Source organism: Mchenga conophoros, linkage group LG15 (genome assembly GCF_057382185.1).
Source record: "Mchenga conophoros isolate Kocher_MC1m ecotype Shallow Benthic linkage group LG15, M_conophoros_male_GT1.1, whole genome shotgun sequence".
NCBI classification, from domain to species: Eukaryota; Metazoa; Chordata; class Actinopteri; order Cichliformes; family Cichlidae; genus Mchenga; species Mchenga conophoros.
The window spans coordinates 3,313,085-3,333,823 of record NC_140540.1 but is presented as its reverse complement, the minus strand read 5'-3'; the positions used below and the strand labels follow the sequence as shown (position 1 = coordinate 3,333,823).

Sequence of the window (20,739 nt, the reverse complement as noted above, 5' to 3'; positions counted from 1 at the left end):
ACACATTAATACTACAATGATGAAGTAACAGATAAGCAATTAAATGATACCATAGAAATGTCTAGTTTTACTGTGTCCACGGTAAAATAAACAAAAATAGGAAATTTCCCAGGAAATTAACAAAAACTTTCTTTATAATTACAGGACAGTCTGGGCAGTGAGGTCACAGACTTCTCTGTAATTTTACACATTTCTTACAAATTTAAGCCCAAAGTGACAGATTTATTTCATTTACTACATCTTTATATAGGTAAACTGAGATGTAGAAACTGCACTTTTTGTCCTAATAATGAGATATCTCAGAGATAAAATGTGAAGTTAGACATCTTTATGCTGACAGAGGGTATTCTTACTTGTCCTCCTTACTTAAGATCAAAGCATGACCCTCGAATGTAAGATGAGCTTGACAACACTGTTAAGTGAATTATTCAGCTTTAGCTCTGTGAAATTTTTTAATCAATTTAAATTTGTGTCACTGCTTTAAAAGTAGGTTAAAGGGCAGCCAATGACTGGACTGTAAGGAATGCTGACTTGTAAGGCAAGAAGCCTTTGTAACGTATTCTTCGTGAGCTGTGCCTGCAGTCTGTGTGTGTGTGGTAAATAAACACAACGTCTTTCTAGAAGTTGATACAAAGAAAGTGATTTAATCTTTGCAGCACCGTTTCCAACAGCACGGTCAACAAACATCATGGCTTTATAAACTCCTTTAAGTGGTTTATCTCCAACCCAAATACGATTCCAAAAGGCAAAAGCAACAGATAAGTTTCCACTGGTCACTGCAAGCAAGTTTACAGGTATTGTAAGCAGCTGTGCATTTGAATCATTTCTGCAGACATTAAACCTGCAGTTTCAGTGAGGGGAAACCAGGCTGAGAAAAACAGCCGTGTTGCTGTTTGCAATTACATTTTTTTTTTTTTTTTTTTTGCCTCCATGGACAGAAATGTGAAGACTTAACATACTGCACGGCCCTGCAGGAAACTGAGTTTTATGTCAGGGTGCATACAGATCATAATGAAGTGTTCCACATTTTATTGCTTGTTAACAGCAAATGCATCACCGATCTGTTAGTCAAACTATTTTTTTTGTGTGAACACAGTACTGGAATGATACAGACCAAAAAAAAAAAAAAAAAGTGACTAATGTATGATGGATGTACAGTTTAAAAGACCAGCAAATAGCAGTCACGCTGTGCTGAAATGCCCAAAACATTAAACACACACACACACGTCTCTAAACTTGTGTTTCATCGAGTGTTTGCGGGAATTGGCCAGACGCTGGCCAGGTTTCTTACTGGCTACACTGACACTGCAGCTCAAATCAATAAAGTGATGGAACATAAACACACAAAAACAACACACACTCAGATGAACAATGTTTGACAGTGGCTTGTAAAGCCACATGTTTGGGGTGACCTTACACAGTAATGTCGGACCAAAACAGAAAGTCAAAAAAAACAAATGTGACACAAAAAGCAGGTTGATATGGAATGTCATTCCAGAGGATGATAACATCTGGTGAATGATAAAGTGGGGGAAGGGAAAAACCAAAAAGAAAACCCCAATGACATTTGGACTATAACCAAACAAACCTTACAGGTTTTCAGTGACTACGTCATCTGGACACAAAACGCCCGTCAGTAGTGCTGCACTGAAGTTAAGACATGTAGTCAAGTTGAAACACACTTTCCACTCAGATAATGGTTTCCACAAATAAAAAAAATAAAAGAGATCGCTAACGATCGACAAACACATGTTAAATAAATAAAGTTGTCTGTATATCAGATGAGCCCTACATCGTCATGCATACAGCGTGCTCAGATTGGCGATTCTCATGAAAGCGCTTGAGTGAGAACGATTTCAGCAGGTGAGAAAGCAACAAACAAGATAGAAATCACATGTAGCTCATTAGCTTATAGAAATGTTAAAGACACAAGGCTCAAGTTTTTGAGTGCAGGTGTAAACCGTAAATAAAGCTGAAAAATATTTCTAGAAAATATGCAGTTAAAAAAAATCCTTTGTCTTCCTCTCTGGAATTCTTTCCCTGTTAAATGTTTTAATTTTGAATATCTGCTTTGCATTTTAACAGGAAGGCTAGAAAACATATCTATACATATACTTAGAACCTTTGGTTGGGTAAAAGAACCCAATAATCTCTCTGTTCAAGTAAAAGTGATTAGGATTAAAACAAAACAAAAGCAGATAAATACATATAGTATACACATGCTTATTCCCGTGAAATAATGCATCTCTCGCTGAGGTTTGGGATGCTACCCCAAGGCAGTATTACCAACATTGTGATAAATAATATTTACATATATGATCGTTTCCTATCGACTTCATCATAGCACGAGCTATGATCAGATTTCAAGAGTGCAAGAGCAGGAAGTCATGGCAGAGCTTCTTCTACCTTGCTCTGAGTTATTTGAATTACAAAGAAACACCACGCTGCTGCTGTTATTGCACAAATAAGATACACATTCAATGTGCGCACAAGAATAAGACTTTATGTTAGACAGATGCAGTCGCAATAAGTTAGGACAAACTGGAAGGCTCTGAATGGACTTTGTAACAACGGACACGGACGCATGTGGCTGATTTTGGTCGCGGTGAAGCTGTTGGGACTTTGGCTTTGAGTCCACTGGAGTTTGATGTGAACAAATATGGATAGCATGAATGCAGACACTGGCTCAGACAAAAATACGTGGGGGCATAAGACTGATATCAGACGAGAAACGCTAAGAGAGGGGCCAGTGAGTTAGGAAAACACGCTCTGTGTGACAAGAAGAGGACGACGAGGCTCAGTCCTGAAGAAGACTCTCCTCGGACATCCACCCAAGCGAGGGAAGAGCCTGCTCACGTCTTGAGTATTTCAGCTGCAGGAGGTCGCCCACTTCACTGATGGCTTCCAATGCCTGACAAAGCAACAGGAAGAATGCAGTTAATCTCGATCCAAAATACAAGAAGAAAGCCACACAGTAAAAAAACAAAACAAAAAGACGGTACACATGCCAAAACTTAAGGGATTCAGCCAGACTGATAAGACTGGCTTTGATTTCTAACACGTCAGAGTGTTGAAGGAGGCGAGGAGTCCAAAAGCAGAGGTGAACAGAAGGCTCCCTGTATAAACCACAACTGAACACTTCTTTCCACCAGAGACTGTATCAGTGTTGCAACACACTGCAGGGCACCTGGAAACAATTTACCTTCCTCCTGACCTTTTTTCTGATTCCACGCTTTGCCTGGCTTTTCCAAAGACGGAAAAAACGGCTCCTAGAAGCTCTGCTACAAAGGCAGGCCTGATGCCGTTTAAACGGACTATTACAAATGGTGTTGACAAGCTTCCCAGTAAGATGAATGAAGTGTCTTTGGAGAGACAGAGCAGCTCAAATAAAAGTCTCTGCCTGAGTCACGCTGTAATCTTTAGAGACAGCTTGGCCCTTCTAGGTTCCTTCGAAATAAAAGGACATATTGGAAGCATTTATTATTCGACAGGCACGCTCACACATACATGGACTCGAACGCAAGGCACAAAAAGCTGTCAGTCAGCGGTCAGGCAGGCAGTTGATTAAAAGTGCAGGAATCCATGATCACCCACAGTGGATCAAAACAAACTCTTAAATCACATTGAGGATAAAATTAAGTCTTCAGCAATCAAATAGTCTATCCTGTAACAACAACTCTTGAACTGGCTTCAGTGGTGAAGGAGACCACTTAGAAGAAGCTGCAGATCAGAAGTGGCACTTTTGCAAAGCTCTGGTTTTAGGTCGTGCTTTACAAAGCAACATTGCAAACTGTTTTTAAAAGAGTGAACAATATTTTCAACTCAGTTTTGCACCAAATCTGCTTCCATGCGCACACAGATACGATTAACTTTTAGAGTAAAAACAGCCCATGCTGCAAGTATGAGTAAAAGGGGGGGGGGGGAGATAAAAGTAAACTTTTGTGTTTCATGTTAGAAATGGGACTTACTGTATCGAGCATCTCTCTGGTGTGAGCGGCTGATACACAGAAGCGTGCTCTGGATTCGATGATGGGCGTCGCGGGAAAGCCGACGACCACTGTACCGATGTTCCTCTTCAGCATCTCCCGACCGAAGGCGCTGATAAGCAAAGGAAACTTAGACAAAGGGCAGTGTGCTGCTATTCATACGATGGATCTACGATTAATGTTCTCATTAAGTAAAAGGTTATATTAAAAACAGAGCATATGCTCTTGTGCAGCTATACCCCAAAAAAATCTAAACAAACAAAATAAAAAACACACCCGATTTTGGCCGGCATGTAGAGCATCAGCGGTACAACGGGGGAGTCATCGTTGCCATAGATGATAAAGCCCATTTCGTGCAGTCTTCTGCGGAAGAAGGTGGTGTTCTGTGAAAGCTGTCGGAGGCGATCAGCACCTGGAAAAGGTAGACAGAGATCCAACTGGGCTTCAGAAGAGTTATTCACAATTTTGAGTCAATCTTTTGAGTCAGTTTACTCTTTACTCCCTGAGATTTCTTCCTCTTGAAGAAGTATCAACTGATTCTTCGCATTTTTGTCAAATTAAATATTATAATCTCTATTAAGTTAACTTTTTTGCAATTGGAGACCTCAAGTATTCACCAAGTAACATCTCCCGGCCTTGATTAAAGCCCCTCCACATCAATGGTGCAACCACACAGGTGTTTTCACTAAATCTGCCTGATAAGCCCTCTTCAGTACAAATTGTTCCTGATTGGCATCCCCCCACCCCTCACTCCCCATTGCACCTGTCAGAACAGGAAAACTTACACTTTTATGGCACTTTATTAGTACATGAACTTCAGTGATCTCACGCATTCCAGACAACCTGAGCAGACGTCTAATCAGCCAGAGTGAAAGCACCTGTGAGGGTGTGCTGCTCCTTTAAACCACACCGTTCTGGTTACTGGTGCTTGTAAGCTTCGTAAAATTTCATTATCTGCTCTTTTTCTGCAGCCAAGTGAAGAAAGCAGTGTGTACTTTACAGAGACCCCTCCCACCACCACTCATGACGTCTTTATTCCTCAATTTAGCTCGCTTTTGAGCACAACTGATCCAGAGTGAAATACGCAGTTGTGGTTCTAACAGCAAAACCATGTTAACAAAAACAAACAAACAAAAAAAGTACAAAACTCTCAAGAGGGCCACATTGTTTCCAGCCTTCTAGTTATTTGAAGACTAGCTTTGAAGTCAAACAGAACTCTAATATTTTATGGTCAAGAGGTCAACATCAATCATGTGTCAACCTGATACATGTTGTGGATTCACTCACTGAGTCTGTCTGAGCCTCCAGAGATAGCATCGTAACCCAACAAATAACCATATGGCACAAAGCGCCTGCCTGGCTGTGCTCAAAAATGGAGCAGAAACAGCAGCTTCAGAGCACTAAGAGACACAACAAAGTCTGACATTACACTTAACCACATGCTTCTTTTCCAGTCAGGGGATCCAAAGGTATCCACAGAAGAGTGGAAGATTCTTAAACCTCCTTATATACGGATGAAAGCTTTGTCTACATACATTTGATTAATATAAGCTTACAGGCTTTCAGCAACAACAACAGTTTCGCAGGCGGCTCAAATGTCACTCGTGACTTTGTGTCAGCGCCTGGATCTTCAAAGGGTTTCATTTCGAGGGCTGACGGGGCTGCAACCAATCAAACCGTAATAGTTACTGCTGCAATGCTGCAAGGTCAGCTGGTCTGGCCTACTCCTCTCAGACTAACTTACAGGAAAAGCTGATGACACTGTAGAAAGACAGTAACAAAAGTTAACACCAGATGTTTATTCCTATGCCTAATGAGTTTCATTTCATCTTATATCAGCATGTTTTGGAACTCCAAGTCAGTCAAGCCCTGTGAAGAGTAAAGGGGTCCCACCCTGCAAGAAAACAAGACCCTATCATCTATTTGTGTGTGTGTAGGAGAGTCCAGCAGAGTTTGATCTGCACAGACCTCTGGTCGCGAGCACCATGCTGCTTTGTACCCACAGCGTGAAGGAGCACAAACATATACAAAGAAACACACATCTGAAAGCCATAAAGGGGGAGAGGGGAGGGGCAGAATAAAGCCTTCCATCAGCCTGGACTGAACTGGACAAAAGAAAGGAACCGTTAACAACCAAATGGAAGAGCCACAATCACACAAAGTTCAGAGCCTGACCAACATATGTTCTCAGCTAACTTCAGACCAACACAGATATATTGCTATCAGTGTATATGTTGTCAAATATGCAACTGGGCTTGGGAAGAGTTCATTTAGAATCAACGTTGTAGGTGAGCTTATTATTAACTCAACATGTTGCAGCAGATAGCCACCCTCCTCGAGCCAAGACTTGTTCTCATTATTTTTAAAGAGAACATAATGCAGAAAAAAGTGCCTGTAGTAATCTGGTCTCATCACATGCTTTGTCCAGCAGAGCGCGCTCCAATCTCAATGTTTATAACACGTAGTACCATGGACAACTAATCTATATGTGTCTGATACTTTAAAATAAATAAATAAATAAATACTGCATTTCTCAGTCCCTGATAAAATTCTGAGCCTAAAACTCCATCATCAGTAAGCCAACAGTTTTTAAACATATTTAGAAATCAGAATCAGAAGTGTCTTGTACTAAACTTTGCACCCCATGCTGCAGTCACACGTGACACTGTCAGATTGTTTCTTATATAATATGGGCATGTACCTGTGCAGCATTTACAGCACACCCAGAAAGCTGTAACACACACACGCACTTTGATAAAGTGGCCTGACACACCTTTATGTATAGGTAAATATTTACCAGTTAGCTAATAACACTGGCTTTTATCTCTTAGCTGTGATAAAATATAGACCGTATGAAGGAGTAGAAAAGCTGGCAAAGTTGATTAGAAATTAAATAAAAGCAATACCATAGTAACTTTGCATCCAATAACCCACCAATATGTCTGCAGAATAATATCTGAATGACTGGTCTATACTGCCATCTTGTGGTTAGGTCAAATAATAGCAGGAAAACTGACCACAAACACAAGGTTAAAATTTCAGTGATTTCTTAAGTGTTGCAACCAAAACAAAACTGCAGGGGGAAAACAAACAAAAAACCCCAAACCATACCAAAAACCATTTGTAATTAAAATTTTAAAGATTCAACTTTAATATTTGATTTGCCAGGCTAATTAACAAAACTTCTATTTGCAATTTGACCACCAAAATGTTTCTGCACAACAATAAATAAGCAGTTATCAGAAACAGTTTATGGATAAAAACACCGTCTACACTTCCCTTCCAGTATTCCAAACAGCTGTGAGCAGTTTTTCCACCTACCCAGTGTGGTCCCATCTTCTCCCATGATGATCTTCATAGAGGTGATTATCTGCTGGGCCACAGGAGGGGACATAGAGGTGGCATACATGGCGCTATGAGAGTGGCGGCGCAGATAGTCAATCAGCTCCTGACAGAATGCAATTAAAGTGAGGGGGGGGGAAAAAAAAGTATCACTAGGACAGTTGGGACATGATTTTTTTATTTTATTTTATTTTTAAACGTGGCATACTTGAGTTTTTCAAACTGTCGTTTCTAGCTCAAAATGAAAGCATACACTCAATCAGATCCTATCTTGTAAAACAGGAAGCTGAATTCTACTTTACCAGTAAACACTGTTGGCCAACACTGAATTAAGCAATTTAGGAGTTAGGAAACTACTCAAGCTATTGACTATGAGTAAGTGTCTCAATACTGTAATAACCATGAACCATTGCTTTGACTACTTCACATTGCACAGACTAGACTTAGCCTTCTGAAAACTGTCAGCAGTTCACTAACCTTTTTGCCTCCAATATATCCCCCAGCAGCCCCAAAGCTTTTGGTGAATGTTCCCATCATGATGTCAACATCTTTGGAATCCAGGCCAAAGTAGTCCACCACTCCCCTGCCATTAGGGCCCAGGGCGCCGATACTGTGAGCCTCGTCCAGGTACAGGTAGGCCTTGTAGCGCTTCTTCAGAGCTATGACCTCCGGCAGGCGTACGATGGACCCCTCCATACTTCAGGATTATGAAAAAAAAAAAAAAAGAAGAAGAAAAACTAAATTAAACGTCTGCAACAAACCTAAAGCCATTATTAACAAACACCCACAATCTGAACCAAAGCACCAGAAGGCTGCTGTGTAAAGCAGTTGACATTAAAAGGTACATGCCTAACACTTGCAGGGCTGTTTATGCATAGGTGAGTACAGTCTATTTTAGCAACATAAGGTTTAACTCTAGAAATCCCTGTGGAAATGAAACTCCATTAACATTGCATCAGTAAAGGGCACTGACTCTTTCAGGCAGTTGGTCTGAGAACTATATTGATCAACAGGATTGATTGTCCTTATAGTAAATCCCTTCAAAGAACAAGGAATTAGGGGTGCAACAATACACAAAATTCACGGTTCGGTTCGGTACTTTGGTGATACAAAAAAAAAATGTTCATGCCTTTTTAATTTATCATTTATTAAAATTATAAATATATATTTTAACTCAAAAGTACAGTTTTTAAATTTAATGTTGCTGAAACAACAAAATAAATCTGATCGAGGAATCGCTCATCTTTGGAAAAGAGAGTTTATTACAGAGAAATGTCTCTTTCCAAAATAAAAGCTATACTATACGCTTCTTCTGGGCTATATTCTCAGCAGCATATTAAACATATCAGGTCCCCATTAGGAGAATTATGTGCTAACGGCTGTCTAAATGACTCGGGTAAAGTTTGTAGCATGCGTGCTTGTTGTTTTTGTCTGCTTCCACTTGTCTTTGCACTAGGATGCTGTCGGAGTAAATGTGCAGTCATATTCATTGTGTTCCCACAGACAGACAGCTGCTATGTTGCTCAAAGACCGATCAACCAGCTCACATGGACAGATATCCATGTTAGTCCCACACCACCCAAAAAAAGAAGCTGTGGTTGAAGAAGCTAACATATTAAACTACCAATCTGCTAACACCACCTATGTGTCATGATATCAGAAGTGGCTAATTGTTATCTCTTTGGGTGCAGCTGTCTGCCTTGGCTAGTGGCAGATGGTCATGTAACAACTTACACCCAACCACAGTAGTATAGTCATAAAATATTAATAATTAATTTGATTTGAAGTATTTATGAGGTTGAAATGACTAAGTATACATTACCAGCTCACACAGCATATAATCTATGCTAATTCGTTAAGGCAGTACATTATTTCGTTTAGGCAAGTGTAATGCTTTAGAATAGTATTTTATCGTGCTGAAAAACCACAAAAACTGCTGTCTGCACCTGTAGATGCCCTCCACCACAATAAGAATTTTCTTCCAGGGTCGGTGGGTTCTCGGCTGCCCGTGCACGATGGCATCTCTCAGTAGCTTCTCAAGGCTTTGCATGTCTACAACACAAAGGAGTTTGTGAATAAATGTTTTAGGTTACTCGTTAAATCACTGACAGTAAGAAAAGCCAAGTAATGAAAAGACAAGCAAATTTAAGGATTAACATTTTCCCAACAGAAATATGAGACCTGTGTTAAATGGATGAACAACTCTGTCAATATTTCATGATCACAGAGCATTTTCTCAGAAGCCACACAGCTTGGTTCCTGCCTGCTGACTACACGTCATGATCTCAGGTGTGTGTGTGTGTGTGTGTGTGTGTGTCATGTTTTTATCCTGAGCCGAAAAATAACCACACCCTATAATGTGTTATTTAGCACTGGAAACAATACAGTCAATGTATAACTGCAGACGTGAGTAAGCAAGTGTCCAAAAAAAATAGTTTGGATTTTATAAAAGCAGCATGCTGAAATGTACGCACACACCCACGCTGAATGTCTTTGCTATCCTTTTGACTTAACGGGAATTATTGTTAATTGTTGCATAGGGTTGAAAGATCCATTCTAATCCTTTGTCTCCAGTGTAATGTCAAGCTTTGGGTGTAACGCAAAATACAGCTCAACTGCTTGCAGGTCAGAGGTTTAAAACTGGAAGTCACTCACTGTTGTGTTTGAAGACCCGAATCGTGGAGCCCGACAGACGAGCACCCAGCACCAGCGACGTATGATTCAGCTCATCGCTCAGGATGAGGCAACCCTACAACCGCAAACAGAAATGAATTTTTCAAATGAAAGCGACAAAGTTTACACATTTTCACGTAACTTTAGCAGCTCACCAAGTAGCCAGAACAGCAGAACGCCATCATTTCTCCAGAAATGTATATAGCTCAGAATTTAAAGAACTATCTTCGCTCATCCTTGTTTAGGGATGGATCTATTGTTATTTAGGTTACACTTAAGGTAAGCCTTTAGTACAAGAGGCAAATATTACAAGAAGAAGAAGTCGCGTAACTGACACACTATGCCTGCCAATGTGAATTTTTATTACATTGAAGAGTGAATTAAATATGACAGATAAAAAATGGATCGATAATTGTTAAGTTCATACAGATTGAAAGCAAAAAAGACATCATTAAAAGCAATACCAACCCGTTTAAAAAACAAACAAACCGAAAACAGATAACATAGCAAAATGGCAGCCTGCCCAGCTCTTAAAATCAACACGCCCAAACGGTCAAATAAAAGTTCCTCTAGCCAATGAAAACCCGAGTTCGTTACAACATCACACTATGAGGACAAGGATGTGAGCTAGTAGAAACGTGACAACCACAGTTAAGAATTTATTAATGTTTATGACCAGAGCAGTCTGATTAAATGTCAGTCTCGATGTTGTTCCCTTTCCCACGTTTGTCATTAATGGTCATAAAGACGTATGCTCTGACTCACAAGGTGCAGTGACACGCGCCTATCAGCACAGGTTTCTACCTCCCCACCAGCTACAGAAGAAAAGCATCACGGCTGGAACAACAGGAATTCCAACACTCAGATGTTTTGAAAACTTTCCCAGAAACTAACGGGTTTTAGAACAACCTGAACTCTACAAGCGTGGCTATCCATCTGAAAAAAATACCCTGTTTTTGTTTGTTGTTGTTGTTGTTTTTTTTTTTTAAATCCTGTCCCCTCTGGCAGCCTCTGCAATCTGAATTATGATCTGAATGCATGATTGTGCCAAACACATTTTGGTTTTCCCACCAACACAACACCCCAGGCCCCACACCCAGAGACCCCGATTAAACCTGTTTGACCAGGATGTATTATGAATGGAGTGATTTTTTTCCAACTGTTTTGGCAAGGCCTTTGTAAAGTATTTAGTTTTACATTTATAAGTGACATTGGGCAGTAGCTCTGTGGGAGGGCAGGATCTTCGCCTGGTATCCAGTAAGTATCCCATTTTCACTTTATACAGGAAGAGGTGGGTTTCCTCAGCAGAAATTGCTGTTACCAACACTCACAAAGGGCTCAACGTGATAACATACGTACAGACTCAGATGAATACATTTGAGTGACAATGGAAGTGAATGAAATTCCTCACCTTCCCCATGAGAGCAGGAATATTCATGGAATTGGTTGCAAAACCCATGCCAAAGGCCATGGCTGACTCAACTCCCAGAAACCTGGCAACCAATTGCTCCATTTCCTCGTGGATGTCCAAGTTTCCTGAAAAATCACAGCAGCTCTTCAGGTTCCTCTAATATTTAAATTACAGACTTTTCTCTAAGTCACGCTGCCTTTTCTATCATATCGGTGAAGTCAGTCCATTTCCCTTAAGCTACACCCCCCCCAAAAAAAGTAAAGAAAAAAAGAAAAAAAAGAGAGCAGCATACTAGGTGCTGAACTGTAAAAGGATTTGAATTTCAAAGCTCCCATCACAGATTATTATTTCAGCACTTGAGCTGTGGCTACTGATGCATCCTGAAAGTGAAAACAAATGTGGAGCAGCGGTTTAAGTGGAAGTGGAGAGTCTGGGCAATTCCACTTTTACTCATAGTGGAAAAAAGCATCCTTGAAGGATGACGAATCACAAGAAGGATTTCACAGACCAAATGTCAACATTCAAAAGATTTCACCCCTTACCCATCTCACAGCGAGTGCTGCCCACTCCCACTCCATACATTTTGGTGACCTCGAGAGCAGCATCGGCACAAGCTCCGGTGTTCTCAGCGAAGCCGAGGTAGTTGTATGAGCCCATGTTGATAACGTCCTTCACCACTTTGCCTGTATGCCTGACGGGAAGAGACAGAAAATTGGGTTTTAAAAAAAGTTGTTTCTTTAACCTTGTTTGCTCATTTTGCAATGCAAATCTTTTTTAGTGTTTACATTTCAGCTTCCAATGTTATCATGCGCATTGGAACAATAAACTTATGTTATCAATAGAATTTGGCAGGTATGCTGCATTTTTTAAAACAATAGATACTAATCAGAGAAATATTTTTAAAGAATGATAGTCTTTAAAATAAGCAGAGCAGTTTATTGACAGCTACTGAACTAAATTCAGTAGCTGTCAATAAACTTTTCAACTCTTTAATTACAGATCACTTAACATTATAAAGACCCTACTGTACCCTATTGTAGGTAGCATGTGCTAGCTCGTGCTACCTACAATAGGGAGAAATAACAACATCCCCTTTAACAGAAAGAAACTTAGAGCAGAGCCGGACTTTATGAACAAAAGTATTGGGCCACACCTGTTTTCAGCCCTACTGCCAAATGCCGTACACACCTGGCTTTGCAGTCTGCCTTCACAAACTTTTGTGATATAATCAGTCATTCTAAAGAGCTCACTGAATTCCAGCATGGCACTGTGACAGGATGCCACCTTTGCAACAAGTCAGTTCATGAAAGTTTTCCCTCCCAGACATTTCATGAGCAGCTGTAAGTGGCATTATTGCAAAATGGAAGCATTTAGGAACCACAACAACTCAGCTACAAAGCAGTGGACCTTTTAAAGTTACGGTGGATCGTAGGTAGAGCTGGGCGATAGAACGATAACGATATGTATTGCGAAATAACTTTTCTATCGAGGAAAAGTTAAACTATTGCGATAGGCCTCATCTCTCTTGTCCTCTTTAAAAAAAAAAAAAAAAAAAAAAAAAAGGAACAGCCAATCCAAATTAAGTAGCGCAGAGCCGAACCAATCACAGCCGCAGCGTCACGTGACTTGTTACGTGCCGCACATGTGTATTTGTTTGGGAAGCAGCCAGCGGTAATGGAGGAAATGACTGACTAGAGAAAAATCAACCGAGCGTGACCGAAGAGAAAACAGATGATGGTTCCAATGCCGGAGAGATTGTCGAACGGAAGAGCCATAGAAGTTCCGTAGTGTGGAGGTATTTCGGCTATTTCAAGTCTGACAAAAACAGAGCAGCACCCACTGTAAATTGTGCTGAAAGCAAGTCTGGAAATACAATAAACCAGTGCATGCTCAATCTCTGACTGGAAGCGCTAATTCGTCATTCGGCTTTTGTCAGACTAAAGTAACTGTTAAAACTGTTTGAAAAGCTCAGCTATACAACAAGGAGAGATTGAGAATTTCCTTTTAGTTCTCAGTTTATTTGATATTGACAAAAGTTAGTCAGTTTTGTCTGTTCTTCTGTAAAACAAACTAAGATTTATTTTTAGAATTAATATTTTGTTTCTAAGTGGAATTGACAATTTAGTCTGTTTCGTTTGTTCTATTTTGAAACTTAAACGCTTTAGCGGCTGCCTTTTGTGTAGTTTGCAATATTTGCCTTTATTTATCTGAAAAAGTCTCGTGTTCCTTAAGTACATCTACCCTGTTGAACTTATTATGGGAAATAAATATTTAAATCAAAAGAAGCTGCTGATTATTTCACATTTTACTTGTGAGCAACGGCACATTTAAATCTTACAAATATAGTTATTTGGCTTATATTGTGATAGATATCGTTATCGCCTGAAATGAAAAGAACATATCGTGATATGAAAAAATCTTATATCGCCCAGCTCTAATCGTAGGTAAAAGTCGCCAAAGCTCTGCAGACTCATTAACTACAGAATTCCAAACCTCCTCTGGCATTAACATCAGCACAAAAACTGTATGCCGAGAGATTCCTGGCAGAACAGGAATCTGTTTGTATTTAAAGTTTTACAGAAGTAAGCTGCTCTTTTAGGGCACTGAGCTAAAGCACTCTGAACGCCCTTGAAGTAAACACAGAAATAAAAATGATCAACTCACTCATCTAATTTGGTTCGTCATTATCGTCTAATCATATTTTCCTAAATAGTACCTCTGGAAATCTACAGGTGTAAGGGAAATACATTTGAGGCTTTAAAGGACCGACTGCCAGTTTGCTTTGGGATGTCAGCATGTTCAGGGATGATTTCTCTTTCATACTTTACTGTAATGAGTTGTGTAGGGTGTATCTTAGGACATCATGTGACAGAAAGCAGTGGTTTCAACATAACCACGTGAATCATGCCTTGCATCACTCACTATCAGAAACACAAGGTCAGTAAACTGTGAGTGTAAATCAGTGACACAGAAATACACACCTCAGAGAGACTACGTCACTCTCATTATCAGAACTGCAAGGTCAGTGACTTAAAGTGCATGTTAATGGAACAGACACACACACCTCTCAGGGGAGTAATGACCTTCGTGTGAAACACCTCTATTCAAAATAAACACATGGAGACAAAGAACCACAAAAACAACACAAAAAACAAGCGACTTACTCAAACGTCCAGTTGTAGTCGTGAGTTACTCTCTCTACCAAGTCCACCTTGGCACCAGGAACACTGCAGATAGGGCGGTTCCAGTTGTCTCGGATCCGCATGTACAAATTCCTGGTGTAAAAGTTTTCAAAATCCTGATAGAGGGGGACAAAATCCTGCAGAAAGAAAGCGAGAAAGTGCAGACGATTTCTAACATAATCTTGACAGTTTAAATTAGGAGCAATCTCTGAACCAGATGTAAAACAACATAACATGAACACCAACTCATCAAATATCCAAAATTCAAACATAAAACATGTTGCAATAAAAGTAGGACGACTAGATTATTTTGTCTTGTTTGGAATTTGTCCCCTGAATTTGTCTTGTATGTGAAAAACTTCAGTATACACTTCATTACCTTCTGCTCGTCTCTCTCACGGGCCACATGGCACTTTTCAATGTCCCAGTGTCTAAGGAAGTCTCTGAGGTAGCCAAAGATGGTGAGGATACCGTAGCCCATGTAGGTGAGCACAGCAACCCATAGAGGAGTCTCCTCGAAGGATTCCACAAATGGTTTCTTGTACAAGCTGTAATTATGGGGGACATTTTGGTTCTGGAAGTCAACAAAAAACAAAACAAAAGGTTAGAATCTCAATTTCAATTAACAAGTGAAATTTAAACATCTTTGTGCAGATTCAACCAGCCAATCTGAGTGTGAGATATAGATTTAAGACCATTTCCGCATCTCGCCAGATCTGTTCGCTTACTACTACTATACAAGAACTCCAAAACACAGCGGTCACTCCGGTTTAAGCTGGAGTTTGAGTTTGTCTTGCAAAGACTGTCAGAAAGCTAAAAGTTACACAATAAGCACATATATTCGTGGACACTGAGGCATTCCTGTGTCACTGCAGCCCCCCCCAGCCCATTCCCTCTAGGGCTCTGAGTCACTGAGCTTTATGAATAGTTATATTGATCTTGGATTGTGAGGTGATATAAATGTGGTCATAGATTGGTGGAGCAGCACAACATTGAAAAAAATAATAATAAAAAAGCTTGGCTATTTGATTTTTTTGGTAACAGTAAACCGATGAGGGCAGTTACTCATTACATTGCTCTGCCCTGCAGCTTAGCAGCCATATCGCATATGACCAGTCATGCCTCTCCGAGAAACACCTTTGAGCTTATGACCAGGAGAGAAGCGTGCATGTGTGTGCACAGGGTGTGTAACTAAACCCAACCACACAGGTAAAGGTTCACTGAAACAGCACTGAGAGAATAGCACTCGGGCAGCCATGTTTTCTGAAAGCAGTGAGCACAAAACAGTCCTGTTCAAGTGCACTGTTCAAACAGACTGTTGCATACCGATGGCAGCCAACAAGACTAGATGTAGTTTGCCTGGCTTCAGATTTACTCTGTTTAAAAATAAAATAAAAACTACACCAGAGGTCCCATTTGTTTATAGACGAGCATCACTGAAACTGCACCCAGAGAAACAGCCAAAAAACAACCCTTTATGTTTGCTCTTTCTCATGCTTCCTCTGCAGTTCAGCAGATCATATTACACTGTATACATAATAAGAGCAGCTCTTGGTGTACGGTTCACATCAGACACAACAAATTATGTCTAATTGTCAGCTGAAAGGATCTTTCACTCTGCAAGCTCAAATCCTTCTTCCAACCATTTTTTGATAAACTTGTCATACGTGATTATTGATCCGTCATTGAAATCCAGTCTTTACTGTAAAATGTGTTAAATACTGCACTCGATCAACAGGGAACACTCATTTCAACTAGCTGACTGAAGGAAACAGTTTAAAAAACAAAACAGTGCTGCTAAAAGAGAGAAATTATTAACAGCCCTATTCCTCCATCAAACACAGGTCTCACCAGGAAGCAACAACAAATTCAAGGCCTTATCAACAGCAAGCAGAGTGCCCAATCAAAGCAGGCACAGGAGAACGCTTTTTCACCATTTACAGCAATTCCAGTTTAAGTGTAAATACCATGTATAACAATGACCAAGGCCAATCACCCAGTTTGACATTGCCAAATAAAATTAAAGAGGTCCTAATGTGCGCATTTCTAGCTCCAGGTTTCTTTTTTTTGGGACTCCATTAGCTTTTACTTTTTGCCTTAAACCAGCTCATTACAGGCCCCGCCCTCATAAACTGAAGGTTTGAGGAGCAGGTGGGTAGGGCAGCAGTCAGCCTCGTGTCCCTAAGATGACCATATTCGCTACCAGTGACTCACACAGAGGCAAGAGTAGGAAAAAGAAACTTTTCTAAACTGATCTTTTGGTTCACAGCCTTTACCGCCACATACATTCATTTCATTATTTGCAACTTTGACGATGTTAAAACGAGCGTCTATATATATCTTTAAGGATTAAGCTGTTAATATAGCCACAAAATCTGGATCTAGTAATGTAAATGCATTAGTGTTGAAATCAGCATTCTGAATGCTGTTGGATTAATGCTGTCTCCCTTCTGTGTTTAATTTAAACAAGCTAAAAACAACAAACACAAGGCAGACCTCCACTACCACAAAAAAACAAAAACACTTTCAAAAAGAGTTCTTTTCTTTTTGTGGGTTTCATTCCTGCCTTGGGAATGAAAGGGAAGGACCCCACCCTTCACAGCCTGAAGACATTCCTCTCCTGCTCAAGTGTCATGTGAAAGTAGTGGTGTCCTTCTCTCCCAGGATACTGATAGGTTTCTGTGGTAATAACTCCGCAGGACCTCAGTCGTCTCATACTGGGGTCAGCGCAAACAAAGGCCTGTCTGATTTCACCTGGCACAGGTGCAATATACATACAAGAGGTGAAAAACAACAGAGTGTAAAGTTACAGAAAAAAGTCTCCACTGCAGTCAGGCCTGATCAGGTGGCATGCTCCCCTTGACAGCATAAGTATATGTAGCCTATACAGCGCAGTAAAACCCAATACAAGGTAGAATCACAGTAGTGACTTTCTAGATTGGAATATGTTAAAGAGAAATGCTTATTTAAAAATAAAAAGTACGTACAAGTTAATTTTAACTTAAACAGCTAGCTTGAGGTTTATAGTATTAGGCCTAAAAGTGTAGACTGTATGAGATCACCAGAGAATGCATTTCCTGAAGAAACTGCAGTGTGAATGCTGATAGCTGAATGTTTTGAGCTGAAATGTAATGTCATATTGAATGAGCTGAAATAGGCCGAATCATTCACCTGAAGGCTAAAATGTAGAACAGTTAAGAGCTAAAGTTCACACAGAAGTAGTTTCAAAATTGGAAAGTAGCTGAACATCTTTAAAATTGAGATGAGAAAAAGCTGACCAATACCAAAAGAAATTTAGAATCACAAAACATCTGAATGAATATTGAAAGTTCATATTCTTTAAATCACTGAAATGTGGGGAGAATCCACTACAGACACACAACAGTGTGTTCGTTATGCTCCTGCTGTCATAAATGTGGCCACAGGAGCAATTTAAAAAGTGGAGTCTTTCCTGCTGTTGAGACAAACTAACTAAAAAATACAACACAGTATGTCTCTATGGGTTGGTTAGAAGTTACTCCCTTCACTTGCATCCACAGTTTAAAAAGGTTACATGTGTTAGTTTTGAAAGATGCATTGTTGATAACTGTAGACCAAACTCTGTGGACACAGCAGCAGTTGAAAGAGAAGATTTTAAGGTGCATCTTTTGATCTATGCCACTCTGGCATTTGGCTTTTCTCACTGTAATTGCCAACATTCCATAGACACCCATTATAAACTCTGAAACGGGTGAAAAAAAAAGCATTAAACTCAAACTTTGAACACCACAGACACCATTCAAACTTTGTGTCTGTAGGTCAACGTATGTGGAAGTAGTTAGAGATGAAAGATGAGTAAGTTGAAAGAAGATTTGAACAGTCTCCCCCACTGAAATACATTATAAATATTTGTTGAATAAAGTTGAATAATTTGAAAATATAAAAGTTAGAAATGAGGGAAAATACCAGCAGTAATGTCCAAAAGAAGAGGAATCTAACGGTGGTTTGCAGTTTTTTTCTATGCTGAATGGCGCTGAAGGAGAAAGCGTAAAACAAACGTACGGAATATGAAATAATAACAATAATAATAAAGACGTGAACCAACTGCCCAGACTTCAGTCTTGGCTAATTTCATTGACATGGCAGCTAACTCGTGAGGTCACAGTCATATGGCAGCTACTCACACTCACATGCCTGCTGTGGAAACACACTCCCTCACAGGAGTATGTGGCCACAGTACAAACAGAAGTAATACAAACGAACGGCTCACAGGCTAACACTAACAGGATTAATTCAAACTATGCTGAAGAGCTGTTTGTATATGAATGTGCCCTAGCAGTTGACGGTTGGGCCTTACCTTGTCTCTGGGGCGGCGATACTTCTGTGGCTGTTCAAACAGAGAGTGATCCTTCACGAAGCCATTTTTACTGGCCTTTTTACCATTCGAGGTCCGGTGACAAATGTCCCCGTTTAGCAGCTTACTCGTAGCACTTTCCGTCATCTTCGTCGACCGGCTAAACCTATAAATTTCCCGGTTTGACGTAGCTTAACTTGGGTAACGTTATCGTGAAGTATGAGCTGAAGAAGAAGACGCTATTCAACGCCCACTATGAACCATGAAGACACGAGACTGCCGGAAATCCCCGCCCCTCAATGGTGTTATTGGCCAATGCGGTTACTCCAGGACAAAGATCGTCTATTTAAGTCAAAAAATATTGTTCCTATCGTTTAAACAAAACAATGAACGATAAAATACACACACACACACACACACACACACACACACACACACACACACACACATATATGGTGGTGTGTGTGTGTGTGAGAAATAGAGAGACAGAGAGAGAGAAGAGAGAAACGACTGTCACTGCTTATATACATTTCCTGCTATGTCTTACGTAACAGCTGCTGTTCAAATAACAAGAAAAGTGATGATAACTAATTTGGGGTCTTGGATTCATTGCAATTAGCACTTGTCACGATTCTCCCAATTTTTAGGCAAACAATTTGCCATTAAGCTCAGGAAACATAATCTGCAAATTTCGTGGCGGGATTTAACAACGTGATGACATTGCGTTTTATTAGGAACAGTGTGAGAGCTCTTACTCTACTCCTCCCTCCCTCTCTGCTAGGCCCACCCTCTCGTTAGCGTTGGACGTCCTAAAGCCCGGGCCTTGGAAATAACCCAGAATAACCTTCGCTTGGGCGTCAACTGAACACCTTTTTCCGCAGACGTTTTTATGTGCCGAGAAGATACAAAACAATGCGTCACTGTGTATACTGTGCAATAAATTAATTCCACTATTAACGCCTTAATTACGTATTACTTCATGGGAGAAACACTGCCATGGACCATATTTGAAGTACACAGGCAGGGAAGAGATCTCTGTTGTGAAAGCGTGCAGCAACAATGGCATTTCCTGGACACACAGCCAGGGTTTTGTGGTGGACCTCCTTGTTGTACTTCCTGTTCTTTTCCTGTTTGGTACATGTCTAGTGGGGAAACGTGCCTGGCTGTCAGCACACAGTGCTGGATAATATGTGACTGTTTGTACAATCCTCCTGCTGTAAAGCAGCATTACGCTCCTTTCTGGGTCCATCATTTGCATGTATTTGTTTGGTTGCTGGAGGAATATTTCATGTGAACAGGGCTGTTCAGACTCTTTAAAAACCCATTCCCACTTTTAGCCTCCTAGATGGCACTGTTGTGCTATGGAAAGGTTGAGCCCCATCTGTTCCCGTACCTGCAGTCAGAGGTTATATGCTGGTGCTGTCGGTCAAATATAGTTCAGAGTTAAGCGGCATCGGCGTGTTGCTTCGGTGTCACATCCGCAATTAAGACACTGATGATAAAATCTGATGATTTAATTCTCTAATCAATGGTCAGCCCTCCTCTCAAGGTGGTAACCTTGTTTGTGGATTAATGCAACATCAGCCTGGTCAGCTCTTACCACTGTGCACAAATGCAGTTAAGCACCCATCCATTCCAAACCTGATAAAGGTGATAAGGATCCAGCTTTAATAGGATCAGAGGCAGGGTTAAAAGGTACAGGGACGTGCTCTCATGGATGCAGATAGTGCAAGGAGCTTTTACGTTGATGGTATTCGTTCTGATGAGACTGTGGAAACCATACTAACGTAAAATGAGCAAGCAGTTTGTTTG

General features: G+C 40.4%; 1 protein-coding gene across 1 annotated transcript; it reads right to left on the bottom strand.

The window, feature by feature from the left end:
• Positions 1-623: 623 nt before the first annotated feature.
• On the bottom strand, positions 624-19,214 carry sptlc2b (serine palmitoyltransferase, long chain base subunit 2b). Its single transcript, XM_085246844.1, has 12 exons — positions 18,931-19,214; positions 14,974-15,168; positions 14,577-14,731; positions 11,955-12,103; positions 11,413-11,537; positions 9,984-10,077; positions 9,275-9,380; positions 7,806-8,025; positions 7,308-7,434; positions 4,263-4,398; positions 3,969-4,098; positions 624-2,911 (listed from the first exon to the last, which is right to left on the bottom strand). Exons 1-12 carry the CDS (start codon positions 19,072-19,074, stop codon positions 2,798-2,800), a joined length of 1,695 nt encoding a protein of 564 aa, XP_085102970.1. The 5' UTR covers positions 19,075-19,214; the 3' UTR covers positions 624-2,797.
• Between the last annotated feature and the right edge of the window lie 1,525 nt (positions 19,215-20,739).

What these genes read in the sequence shown, in the direction of transcription:
- sptlc2b (XM_085246844.1), bottom strand. Translation starts at nt 19,074, where the DNA reads ATGACGGAAAGTGCTACGAGTAAGCTGCTAAACGGGGACATTTGTCAC. An exon ending in GACTACAACTGGACGTTTGA is followed by an intron (nt 12,104 to 14,576) that starts GTAAGTCGCTTG and finishes TCTTCCCGTCAG; the next exon opens with GCATACAGGCAAAGTGGTGA. An exon ending in TACATGCCGGCCAAAATCGG is followed by an intron (nt 4,099 to 4,262) that starts GTGTGTTTTTTA and finishes TTTGCTTATCAG; the next exon opens with CGCCTTCGGTCGGGAGATGC.